This window comes from Triplophysa dalaica, chromosome 8, assembly GCF_015846415.1.
Source record: "Triplophysa dalaica isolate WHDGS20190420 chromosome 8, ASM1584641v1, whole genome shotgun sequence".
NCBI lineage: Eukaryota > Metazoa > Chordata > Actinopteri > Cypriniformes > Nemacheilidae > Triplophysa > Triplophysa dalaica.
The window spans coordinates 20232261-20257178 of record NC_079549.1 but is presented as its reverse complement, the minus strand read 5'-3'; the positions used below and the strand labels follow the sequence as shown (position 1 = coordinate 20257178).

The 24918-nt window shown below is 38.6% G+C and overlaps 1 protein-coding gene across 1 annotated transcript in view; it reads right to left on the bottom strand.

Annotated features, from left to right (window-relative positions):
* Positions 1–22304, bottom strand: part of spegb (striated muscle enriched protein kinase b) — a 34111-nt gene extending 11807 nt beyond the window's left edge. The window contains exons 1-27 of the mRNA XM_056754479.1: positions 21083–22304; positions 20845–20988; positions 19981–20163; positions 15528–15703; positions 15336–15424; positions 15059–15234; positions 12880–13140; positions 12631–12789; positions 12368–12557; positions 11342–11571; positions 11117–11236; positions 10478–10582; positions 9558–9764; positions 9354–9477; positions 8265–8437; positions 8060–8172; positions 7432–7600; positions 7138–7237; positions 5427–5627; positions 4998–5055; positions 4791–4868; positions 4510–4682; positions 4348–4374; positions 3099–3251; positions 2933–2975; positions 2733–2801; positions 72–2655 (exon numbers count right to left, since the gene is read on the bottom strand). Of these exons, the coding sequence (XP_056610457.1) occupies positions 72–2655; positions 2733–2801; positions 2933–2975; positions 3099–3251; positions 4348–4374; positions 4510–4682; positions 4791–4868; positions 4998–5055; positions 5427–5627; positions 7138–7237; positions 7432–7600; positions 8060–8172; positions 8265–8437; positions 9354–9477; positions 9558–9764; positions 10478–10582; positions 11117–11236; positions 11342–11571; positions 12368–12557; positions 12631–12789; positions 12880–13140; positions 15059–15234; positions 15336–15424; positions 15528–15703; positions 19981–20163; positions 20845–20988; positions 21083–22289 (7312 nt within the window). The 5' untranslated portion in view covers positions 22290–22304. The remainder of the gene's footprint in view (positions 1–71; positions 2656–2732; positions 2802–2932; positions 2976–3098; positions 3252–4347; positions 4375–4509; positions 4683–4790; positions 4869–4997; positions 5056–5426; positions 5628–7137; positions 7238–7431; positions 7601–8059; positions 8173–8264; positions 8438–9353; positions 9478–9557; positions 9765–10477; positions 10583–11116; positions 11237–11341; positions 11572–12367; positions 12558–12630; positions 12790–12879; positions 13141–15058; positions 15235–15335; positions 15425–15527; positions 15704–19980; positions 20164–20844; positions 20989–21082) is intronic.
* Positions 22305–24918: the final 2614 nt, after the last annotated feature.

Here is a 24918-nt window from a genome sequence, read left to right as displayed (position 1 = left end):
AGAATAGGATTCATTAAAAAAAATGGGTGCATATTAACATAAGAGCAATTCAAAAACAATAAATGGCGTACTTTTCACAGCTGATTCAGACTGGACGCTAGACATTGAATCCAGAGATTCTGAAGATGCCCCTTTGCCTGACTGTATGGAAATCTGGTTCTGCGGGACACCCATTCTCTTCAGACTGCCCCCCTCTGAGGTGGAACGCCGTAGAATTGAGAATATAGGTGTCTTTTTGACTTCTGTCTTGCCTTCACTGTCATCTTTCCTCTCCTCAGAGTGACTCCTTATCCTTGTGGATAAGCTCGCCATTGTACTGCCGATCTTCTTGCGCATGGCAAGAACTGGTGATTCCGAGGGCACTTTAGACTCCGGCTCTGGGGGGTTCTCAGGACCTCCATCCATCCTCATCATCTCTATCTCCTTCTTATCTTGGGATCCTCTCCTTCCCAGTGCCCAGGACAGACGACGTCTGGGTGTTGAAGCCTCTTCTTCTTTGACCTTCTCCTCTTTTCTCTCCATCGACGGGGTTCCTTTCAAGCGCATGGAGAGTCTCCTCATGAACCCAGGGTCCTTTTGTGCCTCACGGAGATCTTGAACCGACTTGGACTTCTCTTCCAACCTCCTAGGTACAAACTCTAAAGGTGCCCCAATGGGCCCTGGGCGATACATTTCTTCTGTTTCGGGAGCAACAGCTGCAGGCTTTTCTTCCGTTTTATGCCAAGAGAAACGTCTGAGACTACGAGTTAAAGAGGACTCGCGCTTCTTGAACCGAGCTTCGAAGACCTCCTCTGATGTAAGATCCTGGATGTGGGATCCGGGAGTCGGCTCACGTTTGGGAGATGCACGAGTGGGAGTTTTAGGAGGACTTGGCTCTTTGGGAGGATGCTCCGTTGACGCAACCCTAGAGAAGACTGCAGGATGTTCAGTGCTTTGTTGAATGTCTGGTTTGGATGAAGGAGTTGACACAAGGGTCGATTCAGAGATGGGTCTGGAAATGGGCGGGTACACTGGGATGGATGGTGGGTTGGCTGATGGTTTAGAGGGCGGCACGTCTTCCAGTTGGCTAGATGCTGGAACTGATGGTACCATGATGGTCTGCATGATACAGGCATATGCAGAAGTCCGGCCGTCTGGGAGAATTGTGCGTGTGGAGAGGGAGGGCGTTACGTAGGTCGTTGCGATGCTATGAGGAATGGCAGCTGGGGTGGATGGTGGTGTCACAGTGATCTCTATAGACTTTTCTGATGGCTTATCTTCAACTTGAACCCCTGTCTCTGGGACAACAGGTTCTGCTTCTTTCTCTGGCTTTTCATCTTCTCTTTCCTGGTCTTCTTCAACTTCTTCCTCTAACACGGCCATTGGAATCGAGGCTGGTTTACTTTCAGCCACTTTTTCAGGTTCTTTACTGGGCACCTCGAACGTTCTCTGGTCCTTCTCTTGCGTATCAGCGTCCCTTGATTTCTGATCATCATCTGAAACACTCTTGGACTCAACAATCACTTCTTCTGATTTACTATTCTTGTAGCTTGCTGCCTCTTTTTCTTCATTTCTCTCTTTCTCATGTCTTACCGGCTCCGGTGTGCGAGCTTTGGGTGTGACCGGACGAGAATCCACCTTGACCGGCTCGGTAAGAGCAGACATGGATACAGCCTCTTGCAGTCGTCTTTCCTCTATCTGTGCCAGTGGAATCTCCAGAGGCGCCCCCATTCGTCTGTGCAAAGGTATTGGTTCTGAATCACCCTGGCTGAACGAAGCACTCTTGCGGAGTATCTTGGTCTTCGGGATGTCATCTCTGGGCGACTCGCTGGATGCCGCTCTCACAAGTGGAGGGTTTCCTAGGCGAGACCCCCGCACATAACGTTTCTCTTCCCCCATCCCTAATGTCTCCAGTAAGGGACCTCGTAATCCGCTCATTTTTTTGTCTACAGAGCCACCTCTGAGCAATCTCTGTCTCATGAGTTCCAATTTCAAAGCGTAGTCTTCCTGGCTCATATTCGCAGCACCAGGACTAGGGCTCCTTCTGGGAAGCTCCATAGATACAGACTTTTGTAAATTTCGTCTTTCGTCTGTAGGGGCTTCCTCAGTGCCCTCTTCTGGTTTGATGTGAAGCTGCAGGGCGCTATCCGCCGAGCTTCCTCTTCGTAGTTCTCCTCTGCGACGTGCACCCTCTGATTCCTCTAACTCCATACTCGAGCCTCTGCGCATTGGTCTCTTTGCCTGTTCTGCCCTTTGGGCCAGCTCTCCGGGTTCCTCATCGGATGAGACTTTTTCTTCTTGCGTAGATCTTTTTTTGGCTCGTCCCCTTGCAGCTGCATTCCCGCCATCTCTTTCTAATGTCTCCACTTCCATGGGCTCTGGATCCTGATGGCCGGATGCGGGCCTCTCAGCATTTCCATTCGGCCTACCTGCCCTCTCATCATCTCCCACGATTTCAGTCAGAGACATTCTAGACCCGGAGAACTCCATGTTGAGGGGCATGGGGATAAAAGGGAGCTCATCAATTTCTTCGTCGGAATCGGAAGATGATGAAGGTGGTGGTGAGCCTTGTTTCACGTTTCTTGGGACAGCAATGGAAATATGGCTGGTGGAGTCATCCAGTAACTCGGGTATAGACCTCATCACCATTTTGGATTTAAAGCTGATAAGAGATCGCTGGAATAGATTGTGACAATGTTAAATTGTAAAATGTTAAAGAAGCACGTAAAAGCTATCCGTTTCTATCTTCTTACCTGCCATTTTCTTCTGGACAAAAACTTTTTGAGGGACTCTGTGCTGATGTTCTTCCCTTTATTTAGGATCTAAAAGAGAGAAGCATGTATGAGGTAAAAACTGTGACAATCTACGTTTGAGAAAGGAATTACACATCTTCCAACTTTCAGAGATACAGAATATAACTTGTTCTCCGTTAACCCATCTATCCTGAGATTACCTTGAACCAGGGGTGACGAAGACACTCATTAGCATCAGGTCTCCTGCGGATAAAGTGACATTTAAGAAATTGGCTGTTAACAGAAAGTGCTTTTGGCAGTAGAAATAATTTTCTTGCAAATAGATTATGACCTGGAGCATGGTGATGCATTGTAGATTTCACTTACAATCTATCAGCCACCAGCAGTTTGATGACAAAGCCCTTGGCTTCATGGCAAAGATCCGTAAACATGCTTTCTTCAAAAGCCACATTATAGTTCCTAATGTTGAGGACAGAACTGCGATCGTTTTCTCCCGCGAAAGGAGAAACTCCAGTGAGACTGTAACAGAGAGTTTCAGTTAAACTCGTAAACTGTATTTTCAATGCATTTAGCAGACAATTTTATCCAAAGTGACTGACAATTCAAGAGATCATTCTAAAATAATAATATATATATAAATAAGTGTGTTTTACTTTAAAAAGTTGAAATCAGAGATACATTTTATATATTACAAAAGTATTTGATATATACAGTAGAGGCCCAAAGTGATGTTTAGATGTAAAGAATGTTTGTACATTATTTACTTTAAAAGTAACCAAAGAAAACACTAAACTTTAGACTCTAAGTTATTTATTTGACAAAATATATTTGGTAAAAGCATTACGCTGTACTAGGGAATATGAGTTTTATTTAAATATACAAAAAAGAAAATAAAGCCAACATTACCGGATCATATTTTATTAGTTATATATTGTTTTTCAATATCTTATAACATTGTTTATTTTTCATAAATTATTAACATTATTGACATAAATTATGTATTTATTTTATTTATAGTATTACTTGGGTCAATAAGCTTTGCATATGAGTTCTGTGTGTGTTGCTTTTGCAAAGCTTTGAACTCCTGGAGGTGTGCTTTAGTTTTACGCAACATGAAGGACAAAGACGTCAAGTTCATTATCATCTTTGGCCAATGATGTATATAAAATACAATCCAAATTAATCCAATTGAAAATGTAAAAGATTCTGATTTATTTTATTTTATTTTATTTTATTTTATTTTATTTTATTTTATTTTATTTTATTTTATTTTATTTTATTTTATTTTATTTTATTTTATTTTATTTTATTTTATTTTATTTTATTTTATTTTATTTTATTTTATTTTATTTTATTTTATTTTATTTTATTTTATTTTATTTTATTTTATTTTATTTTATTTTATTTTATTTTGATTGTCTGTCCATTCAAGACTTTTATTTTTTTATCTGTCCTGGTCTCCTTTTAAATTAATGTTAATCTTCTATATGGTCAAATAGACTCTCTCAGGTAGACAAAAAATTCTGATGACCAAAGCAATTGTACCGCTCTTCTATATTACTTTTGTACAAAATCCATAACTTTATCTTAATACAGACAAATGAGGTAATCTTACCATAAATAAGTTAGAACTCCAATAGGCCTGTAAGAAAAAGTTTAATTTTTGAGAAATAGATGTATATATGTATATGTATATATATATATATATATGGCACATCAGATGCTGCAAATTGATTGTACAGAAACAGTTTTGTGATGGAGGGAACAAGTGCGTTACCAGATGTCCGTTGCCTTGGAGACGGGTGTCTGGTTAACAATCTCTGGTGCCACAAATTCTGGAGTGCCATATTTGCAGTACTGTGCCTCATCAGGCGTGAACTTTACAGCATTCCCAAAATCACATAGGCGGATCTGATCGCTTATGAGGTCTGCCATGAGGATATTATCAGGCTAAACGGAAAAACGTCACAGAAAACCGATCTGGTGAACACATCATTGCTTAATTACTACATGCTTACAGAAGGAAAACAGTGATAGGGCAAATCACATCATTTTTACCTTGATGTCTAAATGAAGTATGTCATGTTGGTGTAGATAGCTAATACCCTCCAACAGCTGCCTCACGCTGCATCGGATCTGCAAGAGACAGTTTAGACCCAACAGCTTTTGTTAGGCTTTTTATCGTCCCTATAGAAGTAAACCTAAAACATTTTCTCTTAATCTACAACATAATATAGTTCAATATAGTAAAACTGCTAGACTCACCTCTGACTCCATTACTGTTGATTTCTTTGTTAGTCTTTCAAGAAGCTCCTCGTGGCATCTGTACATATTGTCAAAGGCAATTCACTGTGCACGAACGGATGCAAGTACATTATGTTTGTTTCTGTAGTACGAGCATGTATCATGGAAGATGTTTTCTCCGTATGTGGCTTCCCTGAAGGGAACCGAAGGGCACATCACCCTCCATAACATAACATAAGTGTAAGTGACAGTCCCGGCACAGACAGATCGATGCAATGCACTCTGGGAATGTTATGACTTAAGCAGGTGTGAGGTTAGTATTGATTACACAAACAGCTGTACCAACTCTCAAACCAAAAAGACAAATCCATTGGTAGATACATTCCTATCAAGCTTTCTGTAACACATTTAAAAAAAAGTAATGTTTTTAGAGAAGTAAAAAGAGGATACAGCTCTGTGATAATGATGACAGCATTCTTCTTCTCGAAGGCGTCGTGAAAGTAAAGGATCCTCTCGTGGTCTAGCTGGGACAGGATGGTCATCTCTCTCAGAGCCGAGGCCTTCCGCTTGGCTCGAGCGGAGATGAACTTGGCCACATATTCCTTCTTTCCGGCCTTCTGTGTCACTCGCTTCACATACGAGAATGCACCTCTAAGAAACGATAATGACAATAAGCAGGTTATTTTTGGAAAGGATTTAAGTGAATTAATGGCTTATTTTGTTTTGGAATTTCCATCATAATGGGGATGTCATGTGTCTGCGAGTTGTGTGTTCAGGTCTTAATAGAAATGCGGCAGTGAGCCATGAAGATTATAATTAAAGCACAGAGAAAGCGACAGCGTGCGGTGCAGAGATACAGCTCTGTGATGACTGCGCTCCTCTCCTCTCCGCCCAGCCAAACACTCACAATCGTGCCAAACAAACAACACTCCTTTCACAATGTAGCTCTGTGTGTTTACGCTTTAAAGCCACAATGATGCAAACCAATTTTGTTTGTGAAGGACATTGTTTGAAGACTATAATGGGTGTATTTACTATGGTTGTCAGAAAATTGTAAATAATTTAATAACAATGGAAAAATGTATCATGTCACACACATAGGTTTGGAAATAAAGGACAACAGTTTAAAATGTAGAGGGGATTTGCATCTTATATCCACAAAATATTTCAAACCTTCAAACCATTGCCAATGTCAAATAAAGTGTGATTTTCTGCATCTATGCTTAAAATAATCTGTATAATATGATATATAGCCACAGAAAAAAAATAAAAGGCATCTTTAATATTTTCATTTAATCAGCATTTCAAGATGTGGCCATTCCAGTCTAGTGTCTGATCAATTTTAATAAAATCAAACCTCAGGAATGACATCCAACAGCAATGTGAAAGACTGACAGCATGACAAGACACATGTCAACTGTGATAAAAATTGAAGTTATCGCATCAAAAATACATGTAGAAATATTGTTGTATTGCTAAGTGAATATTCACTTGTTTTCTTTTCAGTAGGTCTGAAAAAATATGGAGCATATTTTCTGTTATTTTGACATCGGTTTTCTATTTCTGCAAATAATTGCAAACGGCACAGATTTTTCATTTGAAATTTGTGAGAAATATTGTTAGTAGTTAACAGAATGAAACAAAAATGATCACATTACCTACACACACTCTTAAAATTCAGAAAATATATATCATTTTTTTATTTATTATTTTGTATCTAATATGTTTATATAATATGAATTTATTATTTGCATCATGCACTCTTATATTTAGAATAAGAATTTCAAGTTGTTTTTTACTATAGAAACTGTTTAAAATGAAATTGAAGTCTGTATGGGGTACATAAATCCATGAATTAATAAATACATTTCAGTAGCTTGAGAAACTGAAACAGTCGTGTTGCCTCGACTTCTGAGGTGGCTGAATCATTCTCTGTATGAGAAGCACGAAATAGCATAAATATGTTAACGAAAAAGTGTTTTTTGAATAAAGTGAAACCTTTCAGCTGTCACTTTATTGAAAATGATTGTGTGTGAAGAATTTACACACATGAGATGAGTCGACGGTGAGAGCTGATGGAATCACAATTTCTAACCTAGCGGAGGAATTCACTTGAGATAAATGGTGTGTGTCCAAGTGACGCTCTGTGCTGATGACTCACCTCCCAATTTCCTTGTGCACGTCATAGTAATCAGTGAGCCTTCGCTTCTTTCTAAGGATGGACGCCTCATCCTCCAAAGAGTCTTCTCTGTGCTCTTTAGCTACACGCACAGACATCGTGACAGACAGACGGTCATCAGAAAATTTCATTAGGTCAGTCAAACGCATAAACTGCAAGAACGTCACTATAACAAAGTAGACGCTGCATATTCCAAATAACCCTCTTCATTAAAGAAATTTGGGACAATGAACGTGCTCATAAACATAACCAGTTTATTGACATATAAGTGCTTACTTGTGTGAACAGTGAGTTCAGCCTTGCAGGACACAGAACCAGCCAGATTCTTAGCAGTACATGTGTACACTCCCGAATCATCTGCTTGGGTGTTCAGCACCACCAGAGAACATTCATTGTCATCGTAGACAAAAGTGAAATGGCTGCTTTCTGACAGCAGGACGTCATCCTGACAATCAAAGCGGAAACATGGAATAAGTGCCATTGTGCGTTGAATTTGAATTTGAAATAAGTTTGTGTGGGTTTGAGGTAAAAAGGGCAGGTAGAAAAATCGAAGGCAAAGCCCTCAGGCGGGGATGCAATATCCAGCTGTATCTTTGAAAGCATAAATTTGCATGTTTTACAGGACACAGGGAAGAAATATGACTTAAGGAAACATACGACAGGCAGTATTTGTGAGAGCTCAGTGGGGAGGAAAGAGTGTTTAAACGTGGTTTGATTTTAATATCTTCATAAATTCTTACATCAAAGTGAGCCTCTTCAGTAAGATTTACATAGAAAATGGAGATAACATCTACCATTACATGTGAAGGATGTGAAAGGATTGTGAAATGCTTTCTAAACATTAATGTTCCCAAATAATGTGAAAAGACAACGTATCATTCGCACAAGAGCAAATAAAACACACCTTGTACCACAGAATGTCCGGGATGGGCTTTCCTTCAACCACCACAGCAAAACGAGGAGTCTCGCCCACATTTACATCCAGATCCTCCATAATGGTCTCGAAAGTGGGAGGCACTAGAGACGGTGAACTCGTATAATAAGATTTATATGTTTATGCCGATACAGCAATAGACATTTTGAATATGTAACCAATGCTTTAAACCCACCTGCCATATCCAGGGTCAGGATGCAAGAGTCACTGCCAAACTGGTTGCTGGCAATGCAGGTGAGCTGACCAACATCACTGTTCTTCACTTTCCAAAGCTTTAGTGTGTGTTGGTCATCGTCTGGCATGCTCAGTTCAAACAGGCCTGGTCTGTTAGACAATACGACTCCATTTCTATAAATAAAAGGACAAAAAAAACGAAATGTCGGCACATTGAAACTGCTCCACAAAATTAATATGTAATCAGCAACGTTAGAATAGATAGTATAGAGTAAGTCTTTAAAGACATCAGGTGGTCAGTTTGATCAGGTGCACTCTCAATCAACGAACAGCATGACACTACGCTAAAAAATATGAATAAACAGCAATGTGGTAAAATTGTGGTTTACCACATTGCTGTTTATTCATGTTTTTTTACGGCCGCAGGAAAAATTAAGAGACCGTTTCTGATTTATACACAGAATGTAAATATTGCACAGAAACAATATCACAAAAAAAAGACATAAGTAAATAATGATGGCATTGTCATTTTTAAATTAAGTTTTCCTTAAAATGGGTATTTGACAAATATCTCTCAGAAGATAAATCTCTCTTATGCTATATTATATTGTAAATATTAATAAAACTACACAACCTTTACGATCTGAACACATTAGTCATTAACAATTGTCATAATACACTTGCCGACGTTACAATTGGTTCCAAAGGAACACTACACATCGTAAACAAAACAACATGCACGACTAGACTTTCACATCAAACACAAACTCACACATAAACACGTGCTTTGTTAAAAGACACATGACAGATAAAACAAACACAGATGATGGAAAATATCAAACATGTTTTTGTATCCCTCGACTGGATGGAATTGTAGTCTGAAACAAAAAAATGTGGTCTGTGCTCATTATACGCTACGTTTCTCACGAGTTTCTGTGAAATCTGTCAACTCAGACTTGCCAAAATCTGCAGGCTGGCACAGACAGACAAAATCGGGGGGAAAATCTGAGCGGAGATCATGAAGTGTATTCTAGCCTTTATCAATAGTGAAACAACTATCCGCACCAAAATGCAATCCAAATGCAAATACCTCTTCCAAGAGACGGAGGCGTTGACGTGATTGAGAGTGACCGTGATGCTCACAGGCTGCTTCTCCACCATATACACGACATCGGGCTTATCAATGATTACAGGAGCCTCCTGGAGGTACGGGCCTGCAGACAGAGAGATAAAAGTCAGTCTCCTACAGTGACTCATACATCTCATTGACCCGTCCTTGTTTCCTGAACCATACCTCTCTCTAACAGTTGCACTGGCTCCGTGGTGGGCGACGGCTTGCTAAAGGCCTTGCTTGTGATAGATAGCACCCGGAAGGCGTAGCGGACACCTTTAGACAGATTGGTGATGGTATAGGTGGTTTGCTTCAGACAAGATGCGATAATGGTCCACTGGATTGACCCGAGGGCCTGCTGTTGAACAGCATACATCAGGGAACTCGGATCTGGAATCGTAACACATAAATCACTGTGATTTATCATAATGTTTGACAGCTGAAACAAAAAAATTCAATAAGAGTAATATGCTTATTGAATAATCTAATGTAAAAAGAGAAAGAAGACAAATATTGCAGCAGCACACGGAAGTTTTATGGCATGGAAAGTCAATACAGCTATAACTCAAAAACACATAAAACAAATATAGAAAAGCAATGACTAAACTATACGTGCCAATACTATAAAAAATAGCTTTAATGGTAGACTTAATGGGTACTTGAGGAAGGTCAGGTCAATATTGATTGATACATGGAGACAAATACATTTACTACACTGAGGAAAGACACTGAGAATGTCTTGAATATCTCAATACATTCTCCATGACAGCAATAAGATTAAATGGAAAGCAAAGAGAAATTTCCCATTTCATCCTATATATCCTTATCCCATAATAAATCAATATAATACAAGAAATCTAAAAAAATCTGAAACTAAACGAAGATTTGAGAAAATACCAAATTCTGTTTTTCTTCTGAAATAAAAAATGTAATAGCTTGGCAGTCTTACTGCGCGTCAACATATATGTAATTTGTGTCAATCTATAGATTTTCTTTATAAGAATGCATAGATCTTTGGTACAAGAACAAAATGTAAGCTTTTAATTGTGAAAAGCGAAGTGACATCCAAGAATACAGTCAAATTTGGAATGTATCATTCATACCGATGGATGGATCCAGTCTTTTCGGTTTCTTCCAGATTAGCGTGACAGTCTTCCCAGTGATGGACTCGATGACTGGGGCCCCATCTGGTGGGTCAGGAAGGATGTCTACAACCACACAAGTGTCAGTGAGAATAAAGTATATATTTGATGCCAGAGGAGCATCCCGCCAATTCTCACAAATAATCACACATATGCTGTTCCCATAAAACTGAAATGCATTTGTATTTTAAACAGTCTGGGATGAGAGGAACTAAATCAGTGGTAAAGCTATTTAAAGATTTGGCTGTTAACTAGATGTTGTACTCACAGAGTGTAAAAATCTCATACCAGACTGTCCATTCTAAAAGCAACTTCTAGAAAAATATTTAAGCGAAGCATAACTAAACGTACGTGTATATACATTTTAATGAGTAACATTCACTTCATTTTATTAATGTCCTTACATTTTCCCAGATCTTAAAAACCACAATGAAATATGTTCTATGTATTTCCTATATGCAAAAAATCGGATTCTTTGTCTATATAATCGACACGATCGATGACGTGATTTTTTTTCCTTACTGGTGGGGTTGAAATATATTGAAATAACTTTAACACACAGACATCCGCACAAAAATGCTAAAGGTTCTTTAAACATACCCGTCACATAAAGATGGGCATAGCAGGTGGCCTTGCCCAGTTTGTTGGATATGACGCACTTGTAGACTCCACCGTGGGCATGACACACACAGCGGATCACCAGGCTATGAATGTCTCTGACTGCAGAATCATACAAACAAAACTCCTTCTCATACACATCATGTATGAGACCGTATTCCAGACCGCTTTTATACTGTAAGAAATAGAATGAAGGCATTTACTTACACTGTGTCATTTTCCTGTCCTCCGTGCTCTCGATCCTCTTGCCATTGTGAAACCAGATGATGGTTGGGTATGGCAGGCCGGCCACTTTGCACCTGAGAACAGCCTCTCTACCCTCCACTACATCCAGATCGTAGAGCGGCTTGACAAAGTCGGGCATGGTAAACCTCTCCACCTCATTCTCAGGCACTTCGGGCTCTTCAGGAATTGAGGGCATTTTCTCCAACTTTGCTCTGTTCCACATGAAAACCAACATACTCACACTTTTGATTTTAGTGATTCTTTGATTCGAACAAACTGTTCACCTAAAACTGAATTCTGTATTATTCACTTGTCCCCATGTTGTTCCACCACCTGTAATTTTTTTTATTCTACTAAAACTAAAACTATAAGAACATTTCTGTTTATTCAAATAAATAAAAATACTGGCCTAAATATTCATTTAAAACCTTCAAATGAAACAAAATCTACAATAGATTAATCTGATATAGTAACATAAAAATCAAAAAATGAATGCTAAAATGACAAAAGAACATACGATTATTATCAAAAATAAAAGCCAACTCGAAATATGAATAGAATTACAATTAAACAAAAATAAAATACGTCTGCCTAGCTGTATATGATTATTATAATCCTTTATGGAAATTTTGGATAAGATTCTTTAAAAAATCATTGTTCATGGTACATATATAAAGAACAATTGCATATAGTTTCTGATTTCTTTGAGGGTGAGTCTATTGTAGCTGTAAATAAAAAATGAAACTAAAATAGATTCATCATATAGCAAAATAAAATACAAATAAATAATAAAATGACCAAAGCACATAACAAAATTGCTAAATATTAAACTTAAATTACCATGAAATTACAAGCTACTATAACACAAAATATTCATAGAATTCAGATAAAACTAAAATAACTGCACACCTGAATATGAATATTATTCTTAAATGAAAATAAAGAAATAAAATTGCGTGAATTATTAATTTGGATGTATTACTAATATAGATTCATGGAGGGTCATACATTTGAGAGGATATGGCCGGCCTGGGTTCCTGCACATACAGCTCAGCTGAAGACTCGGTCCGTCCATAAGGGCTATGTGCGACTACCGTGTACAGACCCTCGTCTTCATTACAGACATGAGAAATGATCAAGGAGTGCCGTCCTCCTTCTTTCAAGATCCGAATGTCTTCGCTTTCCTCCAGTGGATGATCTGTTGAAGACATAAACATCTCAGTCTTGATTGTGTTGACATTGGAAAACACTCAAGGTAATGTGACTCTTACCAAAGTGGCTCCAGATGACCTGAGGAGGCGGCGTCCCGCTGACCTTACAGTCAAACCGAGCATTACGACCTTCAATCACTTCCAGGACGTCCAGCTGACGGGTGAAGAGGGGCTCTATGGATGCTTTGACCTTGAGTTTGGCACTAGAGGTCAGTTCCTCTATATGAGTATGAGGACGGAATAGAAGTGAGAATAGCAGGTGATTTGGCATAAATCTTGGAATTTTATATTTCGCTACAAGCCGCTCACCTTTAGCTGTGCTCAGTTTGCAGGTGTACGTTCCGCTGTCGTCTTCATGTACAGAGTTCAGCAGCAGTCTGCATCTTTTTCCATCAAAGTGCATCTTGCAATTCAAAAGCGCCGGCTGGATGAGCTTCCCGTCGGAGAGCCAATCAACATCAGTGTCCTGGGGCCCAATCACATAACACTCGAACAAGGCCGTCTCACCTGCTTCCACCATCACGTCCCTCACTGGACGAATAATAGCAAGGCCTGGCTCGATTGGACGAGCTAAAAAACAGTACAAATTATCCAAAAGTGGGTAATATAATATCATGTTTGAGCAAACTGGAGTTCTTAGAGTCTTCGCAAGGGTTTAATCTGCTACAAACATGAGAGAAGTCTGCTAATGGCTAGTGTTGTGTGATATCTGACAAAAAGCTAATGTGCTGTCAGTCTGTCAGCTTAATTCGTGCATCAATATGAATCAGCTCAAAGTTATCCCCAGATTTCAAAAAAGACTCTTTGCTATTGGGCTTTTTGTAAAATCAACTCATTAAAACTAATTTTAACAGTGTTGTTCATGAATTATGACATCCTCAGTAAGGATTTTTTGTTGCGTTTTATCCCACACAAAGGTTATATTTAATATGACACGGCTAAAACAAATATTATAGTTTGTTGTAGATATAATGCAATGTGTATACACGATTTAAGGTTCAAAGATGCTGTATTTTCCACATACCGAGCATGTTTGTATATCCTCTTTGCCCCGCCTCTCTGAAACGCGCTGATTTTTTACAAAGCTCATCGCTCTGAAAAGCGAGGTGTGCTGTGATTGGCCAGTTAACCAGTGCTTAGTGATTGGTCGAATACTGAAAGCGTGTGACGGAAATGAAACGCCTCTTACCACATTTGGAACATCAGGTTCCAAAGCAATTGTGCTGACAGGTACGCCCACCTTACTTGCGTTTACATTTAGGCGGTTTTAGTCAAATCACACCACGAAGTGACGTAGATTTGTGGGGTTGTGGTTACACGAGGCGTTTCAGGCAGGTCTGGGTGAGCATTCACTTTTAGATAGAATGCAGCTTTTGTTCCGACACTTTAATTTTTGCAATTTTACATGTTTAATACATGCTTGGGCAACTTATAACACACTAAAGAAAAAGAAAAACACGTATTCACGCCATATGACCCCTTTAACATTGGTCCATGCATTAACTAACAGTGAGTAAAATAGTTTTTCAGAATGTATACATTTTTGTTAATATCGGGTAAAGGGATAGCTCACTGTCATCATTTAGATGCAGAACAAAAAAGAAAATATTTCGAAGGATGTCGGTAACCCATTGACGTGCATTTGTTTTGTGTCCATACAACAGAAATGAATAGGTACCGCCGTTGTTACGTTACCAACATTTACCACATTTTTTGTGTTCAGCAGAAGAAAGACAGGTTTGAAATTCCATGAGGCTGAATAAATAAATTAAAGAATTTTCATTTTTGGGTGAACTATCCCATTAATGTCAATACAATTGTTCATTCTTATTCAGTGTGTATGAACTTATGTTAACAGCTACAACTTTTAATTTGAAAAAAGCTTTTCTGAAATTAACATGAATTTAGATTGTTTCATGTTATAGGAGAATTCATGTTAGTTCATGTCAGCTAAAGCACTCACATATATGAACAAATGCAATCTTACTGTAAAGTGTTACCCAAATGTTTTTGGAGAGCTGTGGTCTATAGTGACCTCTATACGTAAAAGGTTAAACTCATTTTTAAAAACTGCAAAAACTCTTTGGCATCACTTTGTGCAATGCAGCTTTTAAAAATCTGACATTTTATGGAAAAGTGCTGAGAAAATGAAAACAGTCAAATTAAACCCAGTGATGTGAAAATCTCTGTTATTCAATAGCACTTCAGGTGTGACAGAACAGAGCAAAATCACACGTCTGAGAAACAGATCTAAATGTGAAGCATTTTGCAAAATTGCAGGGCCACAGTGTTTACGCCATTCAGAGATACCAACACACAAATGGCTTATAGCGGTCTCTGAATACTAAGATCTCTAAGTCTCTGAATACCGACTGAGGAAAAAGTGTTTTGACATTTTAACAAATGAGACACTTCAGCTACACCAAAAAAAGACAGATAAATACGTGTAGTCTGTGTGAATGCATGCAAGTGATTAATAGTTACTCACTTTTAACCTCCAGTTTGCCCTCACACTGTTTAGTTCCATACTCGTTGATGATCTTGCAGGTGTAAACACCAGAATCTGACTTCTGTGCTGATTTTATGATCATGTCAAAGTTGCCCTCCTTTGTCTCCTGAACGATATGTCGGGCGCCAGTTTTAATCGTCACTCTGTCTCTCAGCCTGAATAAGTTTAGTTAAGAGAATTAAATAAACCACCACACCACAGATATGAGAGTAGATGCTCAAAAATGTTGAAAATGTGATGTTCTGTTTAGACATACCAATAAAGCATGGGTTTAGGCTGTCCACTCACACAAACAGACATGGTCACCTCCTGACCCTCTATTACCGTCTGGTCTCCAAGAATAGTCTGTCATGTTGATAAACACACGTGGGAGAAATGTGAAATGACTTTTTATGAAAGGTAAAATGTGTATTTGAATACAATGTTAATTGAATGTCTTCTAACACACCTGAAAGGCAGGAGGCTCCTTGAATCGAGTGTCCACGATCCTCCTTGGTTGAGATCCCCTATAGGAGGAAAAATCCATCCCCTCCTCCAGAGGACTAAGGTATTCTTCATCAGATGTGATGGGACTGCTGACATCCATTGGCACACCGAGGTTCCCACGCTGGTCCTGATTAGGCTCTGAAAGAACATCATGTGATTGCAGGGGTTTCACTACTGAAATTTAAACTTTCAATTTTATATCTACACATGGACATTTTGAGAGAGGTGAGGGTGGTGAGAGACATTGATTGAATAGAAAAAACAGAGTTTCTGATAAGAATGAACACTGTAGTCCTATTCTCAAAAAGCTTAAATGACGTTGTGAATAGAAGTAAGGACAGATTAAAATAGAAGATAGAAACAGATGATGGAGAAAGAGTTGTAAACACTGTATTAAGTAAACACTGTATTAAGTAGCACGGGAACTTTTTTAGTTAAAGCCAGAAATAAAGTGTATGGGTCAAAATTATACACTTTCTTTTATGTCAAAAATCATTTGGATATCAAGAAAAGATCATGTTCCATAAAGATATTTTGTAAATTTCATACCATAAATGTATAAAAACTTGATTTTGTGAGAGGATGGCTTGCTACAGTAAATATTGAGGCAATTTTCTCAATATTTAGATTTTTTTCCACCCTCAGATTCCAGAGTTTTAAACTGTTGTATCTCCGCCAGATATTTTCCTATTCGAACAACCCATACATCAATAGAAAGCTTAATTACGCTTTCAGAGGATGTAAAAATCTCAATTTCTAAAAATGGACCCATAAGATTTTTTTTTTGTCCAGGGTCACGTATACTGTAAAGCTAACTGGATAGTATATGCATTATAGAAATTGCTTTTTAGAACTAGCATCTCTCACCAGGACCAAGATGTGTATATCTGGCAATAAAAAGTAAATCAATATTTAGCTTTGATGTTTATTAAAAGGTAAAAAACACTTTGTTTGCATTATTGCACAAGTTGCATTATTTCAAAGCAGAATCACAAGAAAAGAAATCATTATAAACAACAACAAAAATCATTTGAATTTAGCTTACACATGAGATATAATAGATGATGTTAGTGCAGATTTTATTATCTTCTTATTCTACTAGAGAAATGGTATATGCTTCTCAGAGTATGAGATGTTGTTGATATCTATTCTAAAACTGAGACATTTGAAAGATTTCTGGGTCATTTTCTCATGAAAAGTATCCATGACACATGAGATTTAAACAAAAGTAAGTTACCATTTCATTGCGCATTCACCCTAAACTGAAATGACAGGTTCACGTGTAAACACTTTGAAACCATTTGCTATGAGAGGCCTACAGCTCCGGTGTGCAGTAAAACTCAAATGTGCTCTCCAACTCATGCACCAGGAGAAAAAATAGACACAGTGTCTCTTCTTACATGCTTACGGCATATACATTTCCACAGACCCGGTTTAAATCTAATTTCAATTTTCACAAGCGCACCAATGACCTAATGAAAACGATTGCAACTCAAGAAACTATATTTTAATACAAAATAACGACAGTATATCTTCCAAGAAATAAAGGCATTGTTTAAATCTGTCATGCAAATTCTACGACACAGACTATAGCAGAAACCTACCTGGCCACACACCTTCAGCCAAATACTGGCCAACTAGTAGAGCAACACCTACCGCCCCAACACATGTTCACTTCTGGAAGTATTTGTATAATAAGTCAGCACTTCAGGGAATGCCACCACATTTAAAGAAGTCATCTGGAGTAGATGTCGTTCCCTCGCTCTCTCGCCTTCAAAAGGACACTACCTCTAACATTAAGTTCGGCAGCAACATACAGATGTACTCCCATTTTCCAATCAAGTCAAAGAAACTGGTATGTAAAACATTCTCATGGCAACCGTCCTATTTATATGCCGCCTTACAAACTCTCTCATCTCCTGTAGCTCAGCAAAACAATATCATGAACTGCAAAAAAACAATTTCTGTTCAAGCGTTCAATAAAAAAACTCCTGACACTCTCGGAAAATGTGCCGTCACATTTCTGCGAAAAATAAAGACCCAATCGACGACGTTTTTAACAGCAAGATTAAAATGAATGCTGTCAGTGATGTAACATAAGGATCTACTACATCATTTAGAGATCATTTCATGGAGGAAGGAAAGCTAAAAATACCTCGGGTATTCACCTCCCTAATAAGGCGAAGCTTCTCTTACGCTTTCTAACCATTAGAAGAAACGAAGATACGCTAGACGAACATTTCATGTTCTTAGACATCTGCAGTATGAAGATCATTGCTTTTTCATGTTTCTATCTCATGTTCTTATATGAGGTACGTAAAATGAGAGCAACATCCATACATTGGCTATCCATTGGTGGGTATGAGTTTAAGAATATTATTAAAAAAATTATATATGATAATCAAAAATCACAACTGCAGAAAGTTCGGAATGACATAAGCATGAAAATGATTTTTCAAAAGAAAACGGATACAATTATTTTTCTTTTTGTGTGAACTGTTTAAAAAAACAAGTTCCTACTATATACTGTACTTATACTATATCAATAACACTACCAAATAAAAATCAGCTGCTTGTTTAACTAAAGTCAAACCTCTTGGCATCTATAAAAAACGTAAATAGCAGCAATGGTGAATGTTAATACATTTCCACATAAGTGCATTGGTTTTCAAATTGAACACAATGCTAGCATGCAGGTACACAATTCATGTTCAATTTAACCTCTGGGTTGCTATGGTAACTATCAAGGAGGAACTCTGGTTGGAGTACTGGGGATATTAAGGAGAGGAAGAGAAGGAGTCAGAGAAAACCAAAGAGGAGGCAAAAGAGCCGCAACGTCAAAGCAAACAAAGCGCTCATGAGCGAAATGGTTGTGAGGCTAAATGTAAAGTGTTTTCATTAATTGAATGTCTAGTTCGCTTTAAGAGCGATTTTGAAACCATCAGAGGATGGTAAACACTGGCCTGCAGGGCTACATGTTGACGGAATGACTCATTCTTTTGATCCCACTGAGATATCCCAAGATATTGAAATTCACTGTTCTAAAATCACATACGTTACCCTTCAAAATTTCCACCCACTTAATTCAAATTCCACAGACTTAAGACTCGCTCTTGCTGCTCAGAATATTGACTCATAACATTTACCTCTTTCTTCAAAGTATTTTCAACAGCAATAGATTCTAACAGCTCTGTTTTTGGATGAAAAGACATTTTTACTTTAAAGGAGAATTTACACTGAAAGCAATTTTCAGGCACAAAATGGCTTGAAGTCATTAATATTCATTCAGCGACATGAGCCAAGTGACAACTGGAGATAGGAACAATGGGCGGAGCTCGGCTATATGCAAATGAGCAGTGATGCGATGCAGCAACTACCAATGAGAATGCGGCAGAGGTGGACAGAAAAGCACTTTACTCTCATGTATCTGTTCTTTATTAGAGTGTTTTTACCTTGGAAGAATTTTACTTTGTTACATTATAAAGCATATTTCATACCTTTAAGAAGATAAAAAATCGACTTTGCTATTTACTTAATTATTCAAAAGTAAATATAAGAAAGTATTAGATTATATAAGGTAAAAAAAGTCAATATAAAGTATACAATCTAGCGATGTAATTTTTTTTTCCAAAATAAAAACACTGATAAAGTTCTATTACAGATTAAAATTCTTCTAGTTTCTTAATTTAAAAATAGTAAACGTAAAGAAAGTAATAGATTGTAAACGTAAGTATTAAAGTCCCTGTGAACCAGAAGTTGTTTTTACTTCTGTATTCTGACACATTTCTGAGTGAAAAGGCGTTTCAAAGGAGAATATTAGTGGGCGTGGTTTACGTTTTTCACTGCGGATTGATTGGATGTGTAACAACAGCTGTTGAATTGATTTTGAATTGAAATTGGCAGCTGACTGACATCTGTAGGGAGGAGTTAACGGACGCTCCTGCCACGGCATCTAATTTACTTCATTTGAGATGGATAGTCATTTCAGGAGGGAAGTGCAAGATTATGAGGGTACATGAATATTAAAAAGAAAATGACCCACATTGATAAGCTTTTTACTATAAACGCTGCAATATTTCATGAAAAATTTATAATTGTAAAGTTTTATTTAAAAAAAGTATTTTCAACACTAAACATTAAATTAATTTGTAATAACATTAAAATCTATTTTTAATAATTTAGTGAAATAAAATTTATCCAAAATTAAAACACTCTACTTAAGTCTCGAAAATTTACTTGAGAAGAGTAAAAATACTTACGTACTGTCCACCTCTGGAATACGGACAGTAATACAGTGCTTGAATAAGAATGGCGACAAGCAACCAACAATTGACATTTGAAGACCACCACAAACATCTACATGAACATTCTTCAAGAAGGGAACTCTTACAGTGTTCCTCATAAGACACACTCACCTGATTTGATGAAAAGGGTGGCACTACTGGAAGCCTGGCCCACCTCATTGGCTGCAGTAACTTTGTACGTCCCCGCATCGCTTGGCTTTGTCCACTTTATGAGCAAAGAGTGTCTTTCTCCCTCCACTTTTACAACATGAGTTGGGCTGCTCTTGATCTCAATGTTGTCTTTCTTCCAAGTAACTATGTATAAAAACAAATCTTTACTGTGATGGCCAATGTTACAATTTAGTTACTTGGATTTGTTGAAATCAACAGGAACAAAAGTTCCGAGGGGGGGTCCAAAATACACAGTATTTTTGACTAAAGATACAGCCACGGAAGAGACCACCCCAAAATTATTTTAAGTTTTCTGAATTTATTGTTTCTAGGTACGTTTTTAGGTAGATCTATAATCTTTGTTTTAATCTGTGAATGAGTGACAACATTTCTTCCAAATACCAAATGAAAATATTGTTTTTACTTGCATTTATTAGCAGAACATTTAAACGGGACAAACTGGTCAAAGTAACAAAAACGATGCAGTGTTTGGAAACACAGTTCACGTTTAAACAATACAATACTAAGGTTTTTAAATGTATTTTTTAGTATCAGTTCAAAAATGAAAGCCTGATTTTTTCACAACTTTCAAGCTTCTTTAATTTCTCTAAAGTCTCATTTCACGTCACTGTTGGGTAAAATGTCTTTTCTGAGGTTTGTTTCTGTTGAAATTTAACTGGTCTCTTAAAAAACTAGTGTGGTCTCTTATTTTTTCTATGGCTGTATTATTTTAGAATTGTATTCTGTGGCTGCATTGTTTTTGAGTAACCTACAGATGTTGTTAAGATACTGTTAAAGTTATTAAAACAGGAATGCAGAACATACCTTCAGGTAGAGGTGTGCCACTGATGATGCATTTTAACACCACCTCAGCTCCCGTGGAGGCCACAGTATCCTGTAGTGGAAACTCAAACACAGGAGCCTCTAAAGGATCCTCCCCTGCAGACACATACGAGTCGTCTGAAGATTCTGCAACAACATATGCAAGAGATGTGTCATGTTTTTCCAAAACATACATGCTTAGGTGCTATACTAATTAGGTTTTGCCTCAACTTTGACTTACCAAATTCAGGGGACATGGGTCTTTGTCTGCGTCCTCTTCCTCTGCTTCTCTGAGATTTTTCCACTCTACCAACTGCACTCTTTACAGTCTTATCAGTCTTTTCTGCAGGCGTGTCCGTCTCCATTGGCTCCTCTTCGATGATGATTTTGGGGATGGTTAGCCTAGGTGCTGGTGACAGAGGAGTAATTTCCATTTCCATTTTCTCCTCAGAAGAGGAAGACAGAGACAACCTTGGAGGTTTGGCGGGAACTTGAACAGGGCACTCTTGAATAGCTACGGTTTCTCCCTGCACCAGAGGACTTTCAGGCCTTCTTTCCAATTTTCTCAGCGTGACCTCTAATGGCGTCTTCCTACCTTCTGCTTGTGGAACTTCTTGAACCCGAACAACCCTCTTTACCAATGGACTCTCAGGTCTCGGTTCCACCTTCCGTAACGTCATCTCCAAGAGATTTCTGGATGGAGATTCAGCTCTTCGAGAGCGGTCTTCAGCCATGGCAGTGATCTCAACAGTTGGAGACCTTCGAGGACTCTCCCTACTTGGGCTTGGGCCACGAACAAGTCTCGGAGACCTTTGTCCGGGTAGATCATAAGGCGACATGGCCTCTGGCACATTGGGCAACGAACCGTGCAAGTCTCTTCGATGTCGAGATGGCGATTTGGGCAGCGAATGTTCTTTGGCTGGCTCTCTTTCTCTCCTCTCCCGCTCTAGCCGAGCACGCTCTCTATCCTGCAGCTTTTTAAGAACCTGAGGTGGGATGGGCTCCAACTTTCTTACAGGCTGCTTGGTCTTGTGAAGAGTGGAAAGCTGCTCTGTTGAGAAGGATCTCTTCATATGCGACTTTCCCACAAGCTTTTTGATGCGCTGGACCTCCTCCGTGAACTTGTTCTCAATGTCCTGCACCTTCTGGGAGTAGTGAGGTCTGTCTTCCAAGGATGCGGCCCTCTGCCTGAACATGGACCTTCTCTGAGCTACATCTGGTTCAATAACCTCACGGAGATCCTCTTTTGAGCTCAGTAGACTTCCTCCTTCGTCAACAGACGACGCTCTAATAAATCCAACCCGAGAACGCCCCTCTGGGTTATCAATACTCCTCCTCTGCTCTTCCGAGTTGGAGCTGTGTCTGTTCAGCTTTGGTGCAAGTTCTTTACGGTAATACTCACTCACAGGGGTCTGAGATTGAAAGTCTTGAGCACTACCCTGAGACATGGCTGAGGATTGGGATTGCTTGACAGTCTCCTCAAACTCTCCTGTGTCTTGATATTCAGTTGGCAGGACAGCTTTCCTGCGTGGGGCTAGGGGAGTGGTAGGGCACGAACCAGAACGGCCAAGCAAAGGAGAGGCAGTAGAACGGCCAATTTTGGGGGAAGGGGGTGGATGTGGGGGGGACTCTCTCAAAACCTCTTCAAATGGGCTCCTAAAAAAAGGTGTTTGAGGGAGATTTTCGGTTAGGGTATGGGTTTAATGCAAGAGGAGGAGCCCAACTGTTTGGATGAGGACTTTGGAAGAGGGGCCAGACAGGCTATTTTTAGTGATGTGGGACATTAAATGGGACTGCCTATGTGTGTGCACAGGTGCATGAATCTATTTTGAATTCTCATCATTAAACAGTTAGCTTCTGCAGCTAAGGGTGGAAGGTTTTGCAAGCTACAAAAATGTCAAATTTCAGGAGTAAATAAAGAAAATAAGAATGATAATGACTTTCTGTTAAATCGAATAGGTTATGACTGAGAAGGACGAATATATAAATAGTGGGAGAATTGAAACACCAATAATATGTGTTTATTTTAATCTTGTAAGGGTAAAGTTACACAATGTCTCCCAGACGTGTACAAAGCAACAAAATGTGCAAAATGGATGTAATATTAGCAAATAGCTTGTTGAACTGATTCAATTGTGCCGACTAGCCTATACCTTCCAAAATCACTGGGCTAGACCACCACACATCACAGGATATCTACAGGAATAAGTCACACGTCACCTGCCAGCGCTAGAAGGGAAGTTTTATAACAAGTTTTAGACACATAGCTACAAGTATACAAGTCAACTATAAAGTAAGAACACTGCAAAAAGGAGTCTATTCAAAATGTGCACTACAAAATGTGTAAGGGGACCTAAAAAAGCATCTAAATACAGCTAAAATTGCTCTATATCCAACCTGTGTAGCTTTCTTCCTAGCGGGCAGTTTGACAAACTTACTCTTGTAATGAAAATCCGGGTCACAATGCGTGAACGTCTTCCATGCAGCTTTAAAACCATGCGTGGAAAAGCACAAATCTGGTTTAAATAGAGGGATGATCCTTAAAAAATGTATGATGTTAGTAAAATATGACAAAACCAATAGAAAATCTGTTAATTGTAATCAACTCACTATAATAGTTCTGGATGTCTCACTACCTATGGAAATCTATTCCAAATCTAAGGGAATAACACTCAACACATTACTGTGCTTTATATTATTACTTTATTTGAGATTGCATTGAAACACTTACGCTTGACTTGGGCAAAAAAAAAAACATTGAGACATTATATTTTAAATATAATCTTAATCGGAGAGTTCTTGTAAGATCTATGCCCTCTCATAGTGTGCATGCGTGCAAGAATTCATGCTGCGCAGTTCACCAAAAAAAGAGCATGCACGAAAAACCAGGGGGAAACCGAAGGGGTCGGTGACACCGAACACAAAAATGTGATGCAAGCATGTTTTAAATGCAAACTTTTGGTAAGCTTCAATTTTGCATCGACTGCGGTGTGGGTAGAAAACGAAAAGAATTTGCATGTGTACAATGGGGGTCAAAGGAAAGTATGAACTCAATGAAATAAATCTAGATGAGGAATGACAAAGGCAATAAAGGAGTGTGAGAGAGGTCCGGTGTTATGCGTAACTAAATTCAGGCTCAACGTTCAACATCTTATTCTTATGAATAATTCAATTGCATTACATTATGAATGGTTTTAATGGATTGAAACTCCATTGTGACTAAGGTACAGTAAGGTAAACACTATTTTAAAGTACACATATTATCTGTGTATGTGACACTTTCATTTTAATGATGTTAGCTGAAACGTGTACAGTACAGTAGACGCTTTCCTGACACTAAAACAGACTGCGTTTCAAAGCGATGGAAGATGTATCACTATATGTTTACTCGGCACATACTTTTTTAGAGTTGCTTTGACTTAAATAGCGTTTGGCCTAGAGCAGCGTTTCCTGAGACAATCTATTATTAGACTTCTTTAACAGCTCCTGAAAAAATGTCGACCTGCAAAAAGGTCATTGTACTCTCAGCATCTCCGTTTAAACGCAATGTAACACAGAGTTGACAGACTATAAACTGGCAGTTTTAAAGGCCAGCTCATTCGTTACCTGAGTCATGACGGTGCCCTGCGGTCGCCATCTCTCAGACAGCGCCGAAGACGTTCTTTGAAGTTATCCGAGTTTCGGGCAGACTGTCGTTACCCCTACATATCTTTTCTGATCAAAATGAGCAACAAATCAAAAGCAGAACCAAATAACGGGGATGAGAAACAGAAAGTTATGAATAGCCGTGGGCTCGAAAGTACGTAAAGCTCTGTTGTTTAATATTGATCAGAATGGGATGACATTTGAAATTTTGGGTCAGAGAGAAAGTGGAGTTTGAGAAAGAGGAGGGAATTGAGCTGTGAGTTTTACAAGTAACCCTGGCTCAAACATGGAGGAGTGTTCCAGAGATGTGAATGATACAGAAGATACAATCAGTTGCTCTCTTTTCTTTCTTACTAATGTATGATCCAAAGATTTGCTGAAAAAACGTCAGAACTGGTCTTCTTTATATGAAACTAGTGGGATGTAAAGAAA